Genomic DNA, 15,194 nt, shown 5'->3' on the forward strand with positions numbered 1-15,194 from the left:
TACCATAGCCAACCAATTGGTTTTTGGTTTCTCGCCATATCCATAACCTAAAAATATTTGAGTTGGCGAATTTAATATCTTTTTGTAGATTTTATTCATTGTTTTGGCTAAGCTGTTTGACTAAAGCTGCCGACATTGGTGAGTTATCGGTAACCGTATCGGTAACCTTATAACAGCTGATTCGACCAACCTTATGGGAATCAATGTAATCGATTATTGGTGCCATATCGTAACGCTAAGATCGAACCGTATCGTAGCCAACCAATTGGTTTTTGGTTTTTCGCCATATCCATAACCTAAAAATATTTGAGTTGAATTTAATAACTTTTTGTAGATTTTATTCATTGTTTTGGATACGTTATGACTAGGAGACTTATTTTTTGTGGAATATGTTTGTAATTTTTTGCGTTTTCTTCATTTTTATGAAATTTTCACGATTTTTAGGTTAAGGCACCATTACTCGATAACAATGTATCGTATAGGGTTACGTTAGAGATAAAACTACAGCGCTACGACAAACGGCACCAATGACTCCGCTTTAAGAGACTAATTTTTTGTGGAGTATGTTTGTAATTTTGTGCGTTTTCTTCATTTTTATGAAATTTTCACGATTTTTAGGGTAAGGCACCATTAATCGATCACATTGGAGATGGTTATGGATATGGGTATGGTTACGACTACGGCGTTAGGGTTAAGGAAGTTTAATTAGCCCTTTAAAGCGCCGTTCGATTACTTCAATCATTTGCTCAATAGCTTTATTCCAACATTTTTGGTAATGACTGGGACATTTTTTCATAGACAAAGAACCACCTCTAGTTTTTAATCTTCAGGAAGAAGCACGAAATAAAAAAGAAACGTGAAAATTTCACAGCCCATAATCTAGTTCCTAGGAACGCATAGATTAACTGTTGTGGTTTTATTGTAGATAAGTGCAAGTGTAAACGTGGTGTTAGGTACATTTTTTTAATTTTATCCCAATGCAATAATGAAAATATGTAAAACATGACTAAATCGGTATAAGATCTATATACTTACTAACATAGAAACAAGTACCTACTAAACATAGTTTATATGTTTCTCCCTTTTCAACTATCCTCAGCATTTGTCGCAATCCTTTTTTAATACCAACTACCAAAACGCTCCGTCGCCTTCAGCCAGTTTTTCATGTTTGCTAAAATTTTTGATTGATACTCAGGACGTGGTCTAAACGTACGATCAATTTTACGAAGCTGCCGCAATTTTTCAAAACTATTCCACAGCCCAATATTATAGCCGGCCATATATGAAGCGCCCATTATACTAGATTCCACAGAGACAGCCCGTTCAACGCATTTACCAGTAGAATCGGCCAAAAGCTGGCACACAAAGTCACTGCGTGAAACTCCTCCATCAACTCTGTGAATAAAATGTAAACTTATAAATATATCGGTAAAATTTCGGTAGAAGTAAAAACGACGGTAAAAGCTGGACTTCACATTTTTTTCACTTAAAGCAAGTGTAAATCGATTTATACAATAAAACATGGACTTATCTTTTTTCCCATAAGAAGAAAACATACCCTATCATTCAATTAAAAGTGATATTCAGTTAAGACGAGAGGGGATGCGCATGCATGTCAACTAATGTGGAGCTAAGTGTCACCTTTGTCCATGCGTAAACGATTTGCGGACTTTGAAAAAAAATTTCAAGGGAATGAAACTGTATCATTTATTCTTCGAACGTTTTGGGACTACTTAGGTACCGGTTCGTCAATATTTCGCAAGCAATTCGGAACAATTTCAGGATCGCTTCCCGATTAACTTAGGTATCATTTCGGGCAAGACGCAATGTTTATTGGTGTACCTGTTTGAATCTGACAAAGTTGAGTTCATTTGTTCATTTACAATTTCATATTTGAAGGCAAAATATATTACACAAAGTAAAAGTTAACTTGACAGTTCCCTCCTTTTGTAGGAGTTCTTGCCTCAAATTATTGTGAATTCATACAAGTGACGAATTTTTGATAAAAACTTTCACAATAGCAAACAGCCTCGATCACCTGTTCAATCGCTGTTCGATTACTTAAATCTTTTGCTCAATTGCTCAAACATTTTTTTATACGACTGGTATATTAGGTTAGGTTAGGTTGAACTGGCCGGTCCATGAGGACCTCACATAGACTGAATAAGTCGGTAGTGTAACCAGAAGTTTGTTTTAACGAGACTGGTATATGACATTGTTTATATTTTTTAAAATGTTTGCATAACTGGGTGCTCAAATTTAATCTATTAACTTGATTTTAGAAATTAGTATTAATATGTAGTCTGATTTTCTGTATACACGTTTAAAAGAAAAGCTGATTTGAAACACAAGTGGGCAATTCATGGCCCTTCAGTTTAATAACCGCGAGCAAAAAACAAACCTATCTTCCATTATCTGGCCATTCGCTACAGCCGTTCTCCCCAAAAATCACACAAGAAGATTCCGCATTGCGCATGTAAACACTAGATCAGCTGTGTTTTATGGGCAATTCATTCGCCATTTTCCTTTAGCTCTTGTTTTTTTCTCTTTTTCTTTCATTCGCTCAAGCAGTCAACTGTGACGTAAATGCACAGAACGAAGCAATTTTGAACTCGAGAATGCGCAATCCGGGTAGGTGATTTGTGTCCCTGTCAGCTATCATTTGACAGCCAAGGCGAATCCATACCAGGTGGTGGCAAAGCGAGTTCAACCAATTCGCCGTTGAGAAGAATGTCAAGTAAAAAGAAAATTTTCATTGATTTCGATTAACTGACATGTTTCAGTACAAGGCGTTGTATGGAAAATTATCAAGAAGAAGCAATCAGCTGTTGGGATAACAACACCTGATACTGAAAGCTATATCTTTGCAAAAATGAGCTTTATATCAATGGTATTTCATTTCTCAAGTGGGCATACAACTGTAACAATAGGAAAAAATCAAAATTATTGAAAATGGGCATGGCACCGCCCATTTTATGACTGGGCAACTTTCTAAATTTCGGGAGCCATAACTCGAAAAAAATTAACGGATCGTAAGAAGATTGAATATAAAAATGTTCCTTACAGCAGGAACATTTCTAGAAAAAATTGACGAGACCGGTTAAGGACCACGCCCACATTTATATAAGATACTGTGGCGAATTTTCACATCACTAAATAAATGCGCAACAAGAAAAACATTAAAGCAAGCTACATAAACCCATTAATCATCACACATCACCACATACATACAAGGCAACGGAGAGATACTCCTAAACACATGTAATCATCAGCCGAAGTAGTACTCACATATACACACGCATATGGCTATGCTAGACACTATAAACTACAAATATACATGTAACCAAGCATGAAATTCACGAAATTACTAGACCTTAGTAGAAATAAGCGACTGAAGCAACGGAGAGTATAAAAGCAGCACAAGCTGAGTAGTCAGCACTCAGTTTTGATCTAAGCACGCTATTGGTTGTGAAGTATAAGTGTTATTGTGAAGTACTTTCAAAGTAGTCTAATAAAGACCATTTTGCATTATTGAATATTGGAGTTATTTATTCAACAGTTTAGCGATTCGAACGTTAGCATTCGTTACAATACTTTTAAAAGGGTTGTAGACGAATAATAAGCTTAACATTTGCGAAAAAGCGCTTAATATCAATGGTATTTTACTTTCTAAATGGAATTATAACAAAATGTTAGAAAATGTTAAAATTTTTCAAAATGTGTGTGGATCTCCCCTTGTTTTGACTATGTTTCGGGAGCCATAATTCGAAGAAAATATTTTTATTAAAAAAGGACGGGATCGGTTATATAAAAGATATTTAACAGGGTCGTAGATTAGAATACTAGGCTATATCTTGGCGAAAAATTGTTTTGTATCAATGATATTTCACTTATCAAGTTTTATTGGGAGAATTTTTTTTTATTGCACGGCCCTTTTTCGATCAAGCATTACAAAACATTTCTAGAGCATAAAAAAATCCCCCGTAACAAAATTCTATACACATGTTAGGCTTAAATAGTAATTACTAAATAATCAGGTTTTTGTGTTTTCCAAAATGTTATATATATATAAAGTGGGTGTGGTTATCATCAGATTTCGCACATTTTAAATAGCGATGGAAAATGAGTGCCAAGGAACCATATACCATAATTCAATAAGATATCTCAATATTTACTCAAGCTATTGTGATCACAGACAGAGGGACGGACGTACATGGCTAAATAAATTCCTTTTTCATCCCGAGCATTTTGATATATGGAAGTCTATATTTATCTCGATTCGTTTATGCCTTTACGATCAACCGTTATATTACCAAAGTTCATAATATTCAAACATCGAACAACATGATTACATACAAAGTATGTACTGTGTAAAAAGAATAAAATATGTAAGGAAGGCAATTGGGATAAAGTTTACAACAACTAAAGCATGACGTGACTGAGTGCGTTTGTAACACTTCAATCATCGTAGGAGTGCGGATTCAAATCCCACTCTTGGGAGAAAAGGCTTTGAAGAGATTTACAAGGTATAATCGAAACAGCTGTTGCCTTGTCCGTCCTGATGTCACGTTGTTTAAATTATTCCTAAATTATTAAATCGAAACTTAAAGTTTTAGGAATGTTTCCTCAAAATGCAGATATGTTAATAAATAAGTAAATTAAAAGCAGCGTGCATTCAAATGCGGTTAAACCCGAACTTAGACTACCTTCTTTTTTGGGTATAATTTGTGTTTAGAATACATATGTCTCAGTATGACTATAAAAGTAATTTAGCTGAAATTTATTATACAATTGAAACTCACGCTAAGTATATAATGTTCGGTTACACCCGAACTTGAACACCCTCACTTGCTTTCATTGGAAATATTCAGATAACAGCTTTCACCGTTATCACGACACTGCCGTTTTTAAATCCAGAAAGAGTTGTTCGCGACTCGGTGCTTACCTTAGTAATTTTAAAGTGCATTTGTTTTCATTTTCCACTGCTTCACATAGCTGTACGGTTCGAAAGACTATACTTTCTAATATGGCGCGAACCAAATGCGGGCGATGTGTGGACGGGGTAATACCAATAAAACCCGATGCAGCTTTTTGATCATTGATAGGAGGCTAAAACATGTATATGAATAGATTTAATATATGAAGTAGTAAATTGTTTTCAATACCTACGCCCAAACCGCTAAAAGCAGGTACAAAGTAAACTCCGTTTGTATCAGATACTGATTCAGCTATATTTGTCGTTTCCATAGGATTGGTAAAGAAGCCACATCGCATTGCCCATTCTATTACAGTGCCTATGTCATTAGATGCACCTTCAACGCAATAAACTGTGCGATCATGTTTTTGGTTGTCTTTAAATTGCCAAGCAACCAATGGATACATTCCCGTAAGCGAGGCATGACATTCACTTCCGGTAACCATGTCAAGGAAAGCACCTGTACCTAAGGTAATCTTTACATCTCCACGATTAAAGCATTGTGATCCCCACATGGCGGCAGTTTGGTCGCTTGTCGACGCGCTTATTAATATGCGAGAGTTGTGCCATTCAGGACCCAAGGCCCTTGAATCTATGTAGCCAAAATCCTTGCACCCATTGTCCACAACGTTAGGAAGTAATGAAGACTAGAATGAAGAACGATAGCATATAAATATTTATTTTTAAGCCTGTTCCGAAAAAACATTTTAATATCTTTGGAAGGCGAATCCAAGGCGAATCTATACAAGGTGAAGGCAAAGGGAATTCAGCCAATTCGCCGGGCAGTAGACTGTCCAACATTGTAAACTTTACCAAGTAGCGCAACTAACAGCTGCTCGCTCAAAATTTGCACACACACACAAACATCACTAATGGCCATATTACGGAAATCTTAGGGAAATTGAAGTTAAATTTTTAAACAGACATAAAGTGTTATAATTTTGGAATATATAGCATCTAGGACACCTTAATTGCAGTAATTGAAAGAAAATGGTTGCTTATACTCAAGTATTTAATTATTTTTTCTAAATTTATCTTTAATATTGATGCAATGATTGATCCAATGCAACTCTGGTCTTCCTACTGTTCTTCATTCCACTCCATTCGAGTGCCTATTTTCACGGCCTGCGAGTGCCTTCCACTCTATTCGCAACATAACCTCGAATTAAGCTGCCAAACTATATAGTAAACAATGCTGTCCAAGTCAAAAGAGAATTAGTATTGATTTCGATTAACTGACGTATCGTTGTGCGAAGGCGTTATGTGGTAAATATCAAGTAGAAGCAATCAGCTGATAGGATAACAACATCTTGTACCAAGGCGAATCCATACCAGGTGGTAGCAAAGCGAATTCACCCAATTCAACGAAAAGAATGTCAAGTCAAAAGAAAATTTTAATTGATTTCGATTAACTGACATTAAAGTACAAGGCGTTGGATGGAAAATAATCAAGAAGAACCAATCAGCTGTTGGCAAGGCGAATCTATACCAGATGGTGGCAAAACGAATTCAATCAATTCGCCGTGCAGATGAATGTCAAGTCAAAAGAAAATTTTCATAGATTTCGATTAACTGACATTTTGTTACAAGGCAAGGCGAATTCAGTAGAGGTGGTGTTATCCCAACAGCTGATTGCTTCTTCTTGATAATTTTCCATACAAAGCCTTGTACAACAATATGTCAGTTAATCGAAATCAATGAAAATTTTCTTTTCACTTGACATTCTTCTGCACGGCGAATTGATTGAATTCGCTTTGCCACCACCTGGTATGGATTCGCCTTGGTTACAAGGCTTTGTATGGAAAATTATCAAGAAGAAGCAATCAGCTGATGGGATAACCCCACCACCACCTGGTACTGAATTCGCCTTGGCTGTTGGGATAACAACACCTGGTACTGAATTCGCCTTGCTTATTCCTTTTCTTAAATTTTAGCACTTTTGCTTTTCGTGCATTTGTTTCAAGTTCAGCGACGGCATGAACTACTCAAAATTGTTTGAGCATGTTGCGCATGTCAATAACCCAGTATAGGCTAATTAGGGGCAATTCGGATTAGTTTGGTACATTCTAATCTTTTTATTTACCTATTGAGGCGTTTTATTCTATGCTGGGCGAGTACCTTGTCGTTGGTGTGCCTAGCCTATATCCATTACATACACTTTTCTGGGACCTAAAAAGGCAACGTGATGACCCGACTGTGACAGATTGCGCTTTTCATGTGTCCTCAAAGCCGCAGCCGCAGGTCGAAGGTAGAAAGAAGAAATGCAACCGACCAATGAGGGACCCTCAAAGCTAGGAAGCGACTACGTCGAATACACTTTGCGAGATATACCTACATTAAGTTGTAGGTCTAATCGAGTATACAACACCTATATAATAAGGATTTCCATTACTTACTTACTTTACTTAATTGGTGCTTAACCGTTTAAATGGTAAATAACTGTTACTTAATACCCAAATCATATTTATCGATTCGCTAATAAAGCAACGGCGGATTTCACTAAAAAACTTAATGAACTCCCCTATAGATTTGTTGCATTTTTGTGTAACTCACATCGATTCCAAATAAGTGCTTTAAAAGAGGCGACCAACTGAGTGTGAATGGATCGAACAGTCCAGTTGCAGTGGCAGAAGTAATATCGCTGATATGATCAATATTTTTTCGTATTCCATTTCCCGATCTGTAAATTAAAATAGATAATTTTTGTTTTATAAAAAGTTGTTTATACTATCTAAAGTTACCATTACCCATACTTGAAAAGACTTAACTTGGCAATTTAGCCTTGATTATACTCCACTTAGCACATACGATCTGCACTGTACTTGATTTTGAAATTAAAAGAAAAACGCAAAGGAACGAATTTACTCTCAAATGAATGCCAACATGTTCAAAGAAATATCAATATAAAGTTTAAAAGCATAAATGGCATCCAAAGACGCCTATTAAACTTAGGTAGACAATCAAGAATCAAAAGTATCTAGTCAAATATTTCTAAGTGTTGGGTAACACTGTGGAACAAATTCAGGTTAGCAAAAGTTAGGTCGATTCTGAGAGTGAGGGGTGAAAATAGAGGCTAAATTAGAAGACCCGTATCGCAGCGTTTGTTTATGTTAGTTCGAATATTTTTTTAATCGATCTTCGAACTTTGCAGTCAAATGCCGATTTTCAGCATATTGTTTTATGGTTTTTTGGCTTTAACTCGTCGACTAATTGATATTTTTTCAATCTGTTAAAGCCAAATTATTGCTAGAGACCTGTGTAATAATTGAAATTAAAAAAAAATTTATTTAGAAAATGTTTTTAGTGCTTATGTAGCAAAATGTTGGAATTTTTTTTTTGGTTTTGAAGAAACATTGAAAAATAAATTATAAAAATATGGAAAACAATATAATTTTGAAATGTTAGTTATGAAAAGTTTTAAGTAAAAAAATTAAATAAATTAAATTAATGATTTGGCCAGTCGCATTTGGCGAACGTTACCACCAAACTGCGCTTCTATTTGAAATAAGGTAACTAGATTTTTCTAATATCTTCGTCAGAGTGCACAATTTAAACATGTTAACGATTGAAAACTATTTTCGTTTCAGGTACAGAGGAAAGAAATCTCCAGATGCAACACTCGCTGAAATTTGTTGGTGGCATAAAAGCACCTTTGAAGATGAGGAAGACGAGGAAGAAGGGGAAGACAAAGATGAAATTCCAGAATATCAGTTGGACGAATTTCCTTTCTGATGATGATGACGATGACCAAGTTATTAGAGGGAGCAGTGGTGTTGATCCACAGCCGCCTGCTAAACGGCGACTGGCCAAATCATTAATTTAATTTATAAAATTTTTTTTTACTTAAAACTTTTCATAACTAACATTTCAAAATTATATTTTTTTCATATTTTTATAATTTCTTTTTCAATGTTTCTTCAAAACCAAAAAAAAAAAAAAAATCCAACATTTTGCTTCATAAGCACTACACAAATTTTCTAAATCAATTTTTTTTTTACTTTTAATTATTGCACAGGTCTCTAGCAATAATTTGGCTTTAAGAGATTGAAAAAATATCAATTAGTCGACGAGCTATAGCCAAAAAACCATAAAAACAATATGCTGAAAATCGGCATTTTACTGCAAAGTTCGAAGATCGATTAAAAAAAAATTCGAACTAACATAAACAAACGCCGCGATACGGGTCTTCTAATTTAGCCTCTATTTTCACCCCTCACTCTCAGAATCGACCTAACTTTTGCTAACCTGAATTTGTTCTACAGTGTAATCAGTTTCATGCAAAGCTAATTAAACAGAACGGTAAGTGACAGTTCTCAAGTAAAGTCAAGTATGAGTAACGGGCGCTTCAACCATTCCTTCCAGAATGTCAGTTAGAACTTCCGAAGTACGTTATGGACCTAGATAAAAAAAACTACAAGGTATAACCGTCTGTGGCATTATTGAAGTTTTTCCACAATGAAAAAAGAAAATATCAAATGTCTTAATTGTACACATACATATCTAATTTTTTTTATTTTCAATTCAATTGAATAGTTAATTCTCCAGTCTAAGAAGCGTAATAAACGTAGAAAATATTCCACATTTCTAGACTAAATATACAGCACTCAGAGAACGATCCACTTAACAGGTAATATCCTTCCGACCTGTGGCTGGTTTCACAAAAATACAAGACTTGTAATACATGTGAATTTACTTGTATTACAAGACTGGCATAGTGCAATTATAAAAGTGGAGTCATTTACATAACCTCACTTTTTTAGCAGATCTATTTGCAAGTATTTAAGTGTGTTAAGAATAATATATTTTGATAGCTCGTTTTTTCGTACAAATTTCCACAAAGAAATTAGTTTTTGTAAAATTTGTTCTATATTCTGTTGGGAATGTTCTCGACCTCTTAATTGTTTTCGAATGCGCGTAATGTGGTTTTTTGCACAAATACTAAAATGTTCAATTTTTGTATGCACCGTTACACTCGAATATATATATTATGATTTCTGTATTATCGCGCTTTTTATTTAAACATCCATACATACATACATATATAATTTTTGTTTAGAACTCCAATAATATTTGAAATCAAGTGTTAATTGCTTTTTTCCCTTGACGCAAGGACTCCTTCAGAAAAGAGAACTGTTAAGTTCGATATTACTTTGTTTAATATATTTTGATAAAAACTGTATTTTTTAAACGGTTTTATTTAGCTTGACTTGACAGGCTTGTCGGTTGGATGGCTGGTTGGCTAGCTGGCACGAATTTTGTAATTGAAATTTAAGTAACTTCCCGATAAGCTACAAGCTTGAAAGTTCAGAATCCGATGACAATGCAATAATAAGAAAAAAATCGCCGCTAGGTGGCGCAAGGATCGAGATATTAACAAAAATCGTATTTGTGGTCCGATTTGGCTCATATTTGGAACGCATAATACATACAAGAATAGAAAGCGACCGATAAAAAAAAAATCGCCGCTAAGTGGCGCAAGAATCGAGATATTCACAAAAATCGTATTAGTGGTCCGATTTGGTTCATATTTGGAACACATAATACATACATGAATAGAAAGCAACATATGAAAAAAATCGACGCTAGGTGGCGCAAGGATCGATATATTCACAAAAATCGTATTTGTGGTCCGATTTGGCTCATATTTGGAACACATGATACATACAAGAATAGAAAGCGACCTAGGAAAAAAAATTGCCGATAGGTGGCGCAAAGATCGAGATATTAAAAAATGTGTGGTCCGATTTGGTCCATATTCCAATTTCTATTGATAGTCATATATAAGACCAACAGAACCTTAATCAGGTTATGCTACGCCTCACATTTTTAGAAATTTCACGCGCCCAACGCTTTTATTTAATTGTCTGATCAATGCCCTAGATTGATGAGGAGTGTGATGACTAGTACCTAGGACCTATCTAATTATTTTCTAGCTTTTGGTATTATTATTACTTCATGTAAGTATTGTTTTCAATAAAACCGTTTAACTTAACATTTTTTTAAATTATTTTTTATACATATATCATGCCTTTTAGTGATTTGATCATAGTAACATAGATTACTTCATTTACTTTAGAACCCGTTTTTTCCCACTGCGATGCTAGATCAAATTGTTTATGCTTGAATCATGTCTTAAGGTCGGATAGTCAACATCCTAGTCTGAAATTAACTACCGCTTTTGAAAGTCACTTGCTCATGGTATATTGCCAAGATTCAACTGATCTTTCGTTACAGATGTACGGTATATACCAGGGTTTCATCTATCAAGGTCCGGTTTTTCAGTTTAAAACTCCAGTCAATATTGAATGAGGTTTAACCCTGCCACTTCAGCCGCTTAAGTTGAGATGAGCAGCAATCTTTTATTTCAAGGGACAAAGTGACAAGGTTAAACTCCAGTCAACTTTAACTGGCTCTGGAGCTTTACGTTTACTTTAAAATTGGCTCAGTTCATTGCTGCACAATTTAAAAATATGGACACATGACGTTTTACTTGTTAAAGGTTCAATTTTATTTCGTAAACATATTGATATCAAAACTTACCGCAATTTATAGAGTATCCAGGAATCTAATAGTTCCACCCGAACCTTTCTTAATTTTAGCGCCTCTTGCAATCTTTTATTTGTTTGCGTCTCATGCAGTAACCGTAAAGTCACCTGTAAAATAGAATAACAGTTATTTTCAGTTGTTTTAACAATATTTCGCCCTGATCTGTCGGAATAACCGCTCATGGGATTGCCATCAAGATTTTCTATCAAACGTCCCACAAAACTAAAAGTGCTTAAAGTGTTTTAGGAGTTTGTGGGCAAGTGACTTAAGGCAGAACACCATAACTAATTTCTGGGCTTTGTATAATTTTATCGCATGCATTTTGCGGAAGCCCTCGCTACTACCTAAAAGAAATTATTTTAGTAATGGAAGTATCCATGCCATTTTCCACTGTTCGGGAATGATATAAACGTGCGTCAGGTTGGTTGGCCTTTTTAATGGCTTCTTCAAACTCTGTGCCCGTCTGCTTGCACGATTTGCACGACGTTTAGCCTTGTCTATTGAGGGATGCATTACAAATCGGCAGCAAGAAGCGGTCGCGCATTTGCTCTTCCCATTTGGCACTTTTGTGCTCATTTACCAGCCTCATTATATCCAAGTTGAGAGTCTCTAGTCCCGATAAATCACATTGTCTTGCTCGGTTTGCAGGTCAGCAGGGCAATGTGGTATGATTTCGGGTATTCGACCGGCTGAATAAAGTGCACCGAAGATGAACCAATGACTTTTCGGAATGCGCGCTCGCTTTGCCGGACATCAGTTGGAATGGACAGAACAGCAAAAGATTGATTTGTGAAAGTTGTATAGCCTTTCAAATTTTCTTTTAGCTTTTTTTGAAATTAATACAAGTTCGCCTTTCAGAGGTGATGAAATTAGCTGATCACTGTATTGAAAGGAGTATGGGCAAGTGGTCTGTGACAGTTTTCTGCTATTCGGGTGGGGCATCACCATTTGTTGTGCAGAAAGCCGTAATGTCTTTTTGCTGTGCTGCCTCCCCTGCCTCTTTTGTCAGCTGGCAGGCTGGAATGCTAGAGATCGTGGTGCGCGTTGCCCTCATTCTGGCAGTTAGAGGTGTGTGGACATGGAGTTAGAGATGTGTGGGCATGACTTTGAAGCATTTAGGATTTGTCGTGTGTGCTGTCTGCCAGCTGCTGGTGTACGTGGTGTCGATGGGCTGATACTTTTGTTTTGGCAGCACAGAAAATTCGCCCGTGGAGTGTTGCGATTGATATGCCCGGAACACCTATGAAGTTGGCAGTGGCCGAGGCATCAACTGCTGTCGCGATCATAAATATTCTTACCTGGCATACGGAGCATGTTGTGTCCGAGACTATGAGTTGATGAACTCTTTTACGCTACTGCGTCTGTTGAAAAAGGAGGGGCGTGACTGGTGGCATACTTCGTAGATTGTCATGATGGGTTGGAGCGGTCGTGTAAGCCGGAGGCGCCGTTAGGCGGGAACAACAGCGGGCAGTTGATGTGGCCTGTTGGGCAGCGTTGCTGTTAGAAAGTGAATAGCAGGGGGCCACAAAAGTTTTGTAGAAATTTCGGGGTCGGCAATTGTTGGGTTTTAGCCCAGAAAATCTTGAATGATACAACAATCTTTTTCACGTAACACACTGACAAGAATATTTTTGCTGAGATAGATGCTTTTCCGGCATATGCAGCAGAATCACAGCCTAGGATCGTGTTCAGCTCAATACCTTCCCAAAGTAGGAGGGTGTCGACCAGTCCAACTTCAAGGATCTGCTTCGAAGCTGACAATTTGTGGGAGGTACGCAACAAATTTATTGGGGTTACGCTGAAATGACTGCCTTTGTCGGGAAAAAATACCGAGTCGCTCCGATACATAGAATCGGCTGCCGTGGGAAGCAAAACGAAACTAGTTGCCTGCCACACTAGCGTTAGGCTAGAATAAAGGCCCCATGTAAAAATTTGGATACCACGAATATTAAGTTAGAAGAACTTATATAATTTTTTTAAGCTTCTGTAATGAGTTAAATACATCCATATGTATGTATGTATGTCTTCAAGTTTTCAGCAACGATCAAGAGAGCCAATTTAAAAGCTAGTTCATATTTTAAGAGAAATCTTTTCAATCTTTATGCAGGCTCATAACAATCAAATGACATTAATTCAAAAGCTGACTAGGGTGTTATGACTAAAAGATTGTGTTTGAAACAAGGCAAGGCGAATTCAGTACCAGATGTTCTTATCCCAACAGCTGATTGCTTCTTCTTGATTATTTCCCATACAACGCCTTGTACAACAATATGTCAGTTAATCGAAATCGATGAAAATTTTCTTTTCACTTGACATTCTTCTTCACGGCAAATTGGTTGAATTCGCTTTGCCACCACCTGGTATAGATTCGCCTTGAACACCTGGTACTGAATTCGCCTTGGATTTGAAATTCTTCCGCACGGCGAATTGCCTGAATTCGCTTTCCCACCACCTTTTTCAAGGCAATTCCATACCAAATTCGCCTTGCTTTGAAAGGAGCAGGAAACACCAATTTTAAGAGATGGATGTTGTGACTAGGCAAGAACTTTGTTAACTTTAACTTACCTGACTATTCATCATTTTCAAAACGCTTGCCGCTAGAAATCGTTTACTCCTTGTAATTAAATAGAGAACATAGGAGAAGGCATTTAACGTTTTGATAGCGATTCCGGCATTCCACTGGTTTACCAATTCATTCGCACGTAAATCTTTCCATGTTATAAAGTTATGATAACATTCTTGTGTCTCATGATTCCACGTTAAGAATGTGCACCGTTGCGTTGATAATCCAAAACAAGTTATATCACAAGGTTTGAGTTGAGCATCTAAAAATATGTTATTTGAATTTTAATTGAAATAAAAGTAATTTCATAGGCTACAAAAGTACAGTATGTATCAAGGCAAATTCAGTATCAGGTCTTGTTATCCAAACAGCTGATTGCTTCTTCTTGATTATTTCCCATAAACGCCCCAGGCGAATTCAGTACCAAGTGTTGTTATCCCAACAGCTGATTGCTTCTTCTTGATTATTTTCCATATAACGGCCAAGGCGAATTCAGTACCAGGTGTTGTTATCCCAACAGCTGATTATTTCTTCTTGATTATTTTCCATAAACGCCTTGTACTACAACATGTCAGTTGATCGAAATGAATGAACATTTTCTTTTGACTTGACATTCTTCTGCACGGTGAATTGGTTGAATTCGCTTTGCCACTACTACCTGGTATGGATTTGCCTTGTTGTTATCCCAACAGATGATTGCTTCATTCTTGATTATTTTCCATACAATTATGAATTAGCTTTGCCATCACCTTGTTTCAAGGCGAATTCATACAAGGTAGCGGTCTGCCACCCCCCAGCTGAAAAGGTTGGCTACATCCCTAAATTGTGGCAATCTAAATTGCTTCTAATGAATTATAAAATGTGGCTCAAATGCCCAAGGTGTGTCTTGTAGTGAGAAATGATATTTCGCCAAAAAGATGGATGAACAAAATGTATCGAAAGTCATAAGAAAGTGTTCATTGATTTCAATTAACTGACATATTGTTGTGCGAAGGCGTTGTATGAAAAATACTCAAGAAGAAGCTGTTGGGATCATTGTGAATGATGACAAAGTGTGATCTCTTCTGCATAAACGTCAAAATTCCAAAGTGATTGGATCACCTGATTTGT

At 36.4% G+C, this 15,194-nt stretch overlaps 1 protein-coding gene across 7 annotated transcripts in view; it reads right to left on the bottom strand.

The window, feature by feature from the left end:
* Positions 1-857: 857 nt before the first annotated feature.
* LOC137252994 (putative glycerol kinase 5) overlaps positions 858-15,194 on the bottom strand; it is a 48,129-nt gene continuing 33,792 nt past the window's right edge. For all 7 annotated transcript variants that reach the window (XM_067789190.1, XM_067789191.1, XM_067789195.1 and 4 more), the window contains exons 4-9: positions 14,087-14,346; positions 11,516-11,628; positions 7,529-7,655; positions 5,170-5,622; positions 4,946-5,109; positions 858-1,395 (exon numbers count right to left, since the gene is read on the bottom strand). In XM_067789190.1, coding sequence (XP_067645291.1) covers positions 1,119-1,395; positions 4,946-5,109; positions 5,170-5,622; positions 7,529-7,655; positions 11,516-11,628; positions 14,087-14,346 — 1,394 coding nt within the window. In that variant the 3' untranslated portion in view covers positions 858-1,118. The remainder of the gene's footprint in view (positions 1,396-4,945; positions 5,110-5,169; positions 5,623-7,528; positions 7,656-11,515; positions 11,629-14,086; positions 14,347-15,194) is intronic.

The sequence above is a fragment of the Eurosta solidaginis genome, chromosome 5 (assembly GCF_040869045.1).
Source record: "Eurosta solidaginis isolate ZX-2024a chromosome 5, ASM4086904v1, whole genome shotgun sequence".
NCBI classification, from domain to species: domain Eukaryota; kingdom Metazoa; phylum Arthropoda; class Insecta; order Diptera; family Tephritidae; genus Eurosta; species Eurosta solidaginis.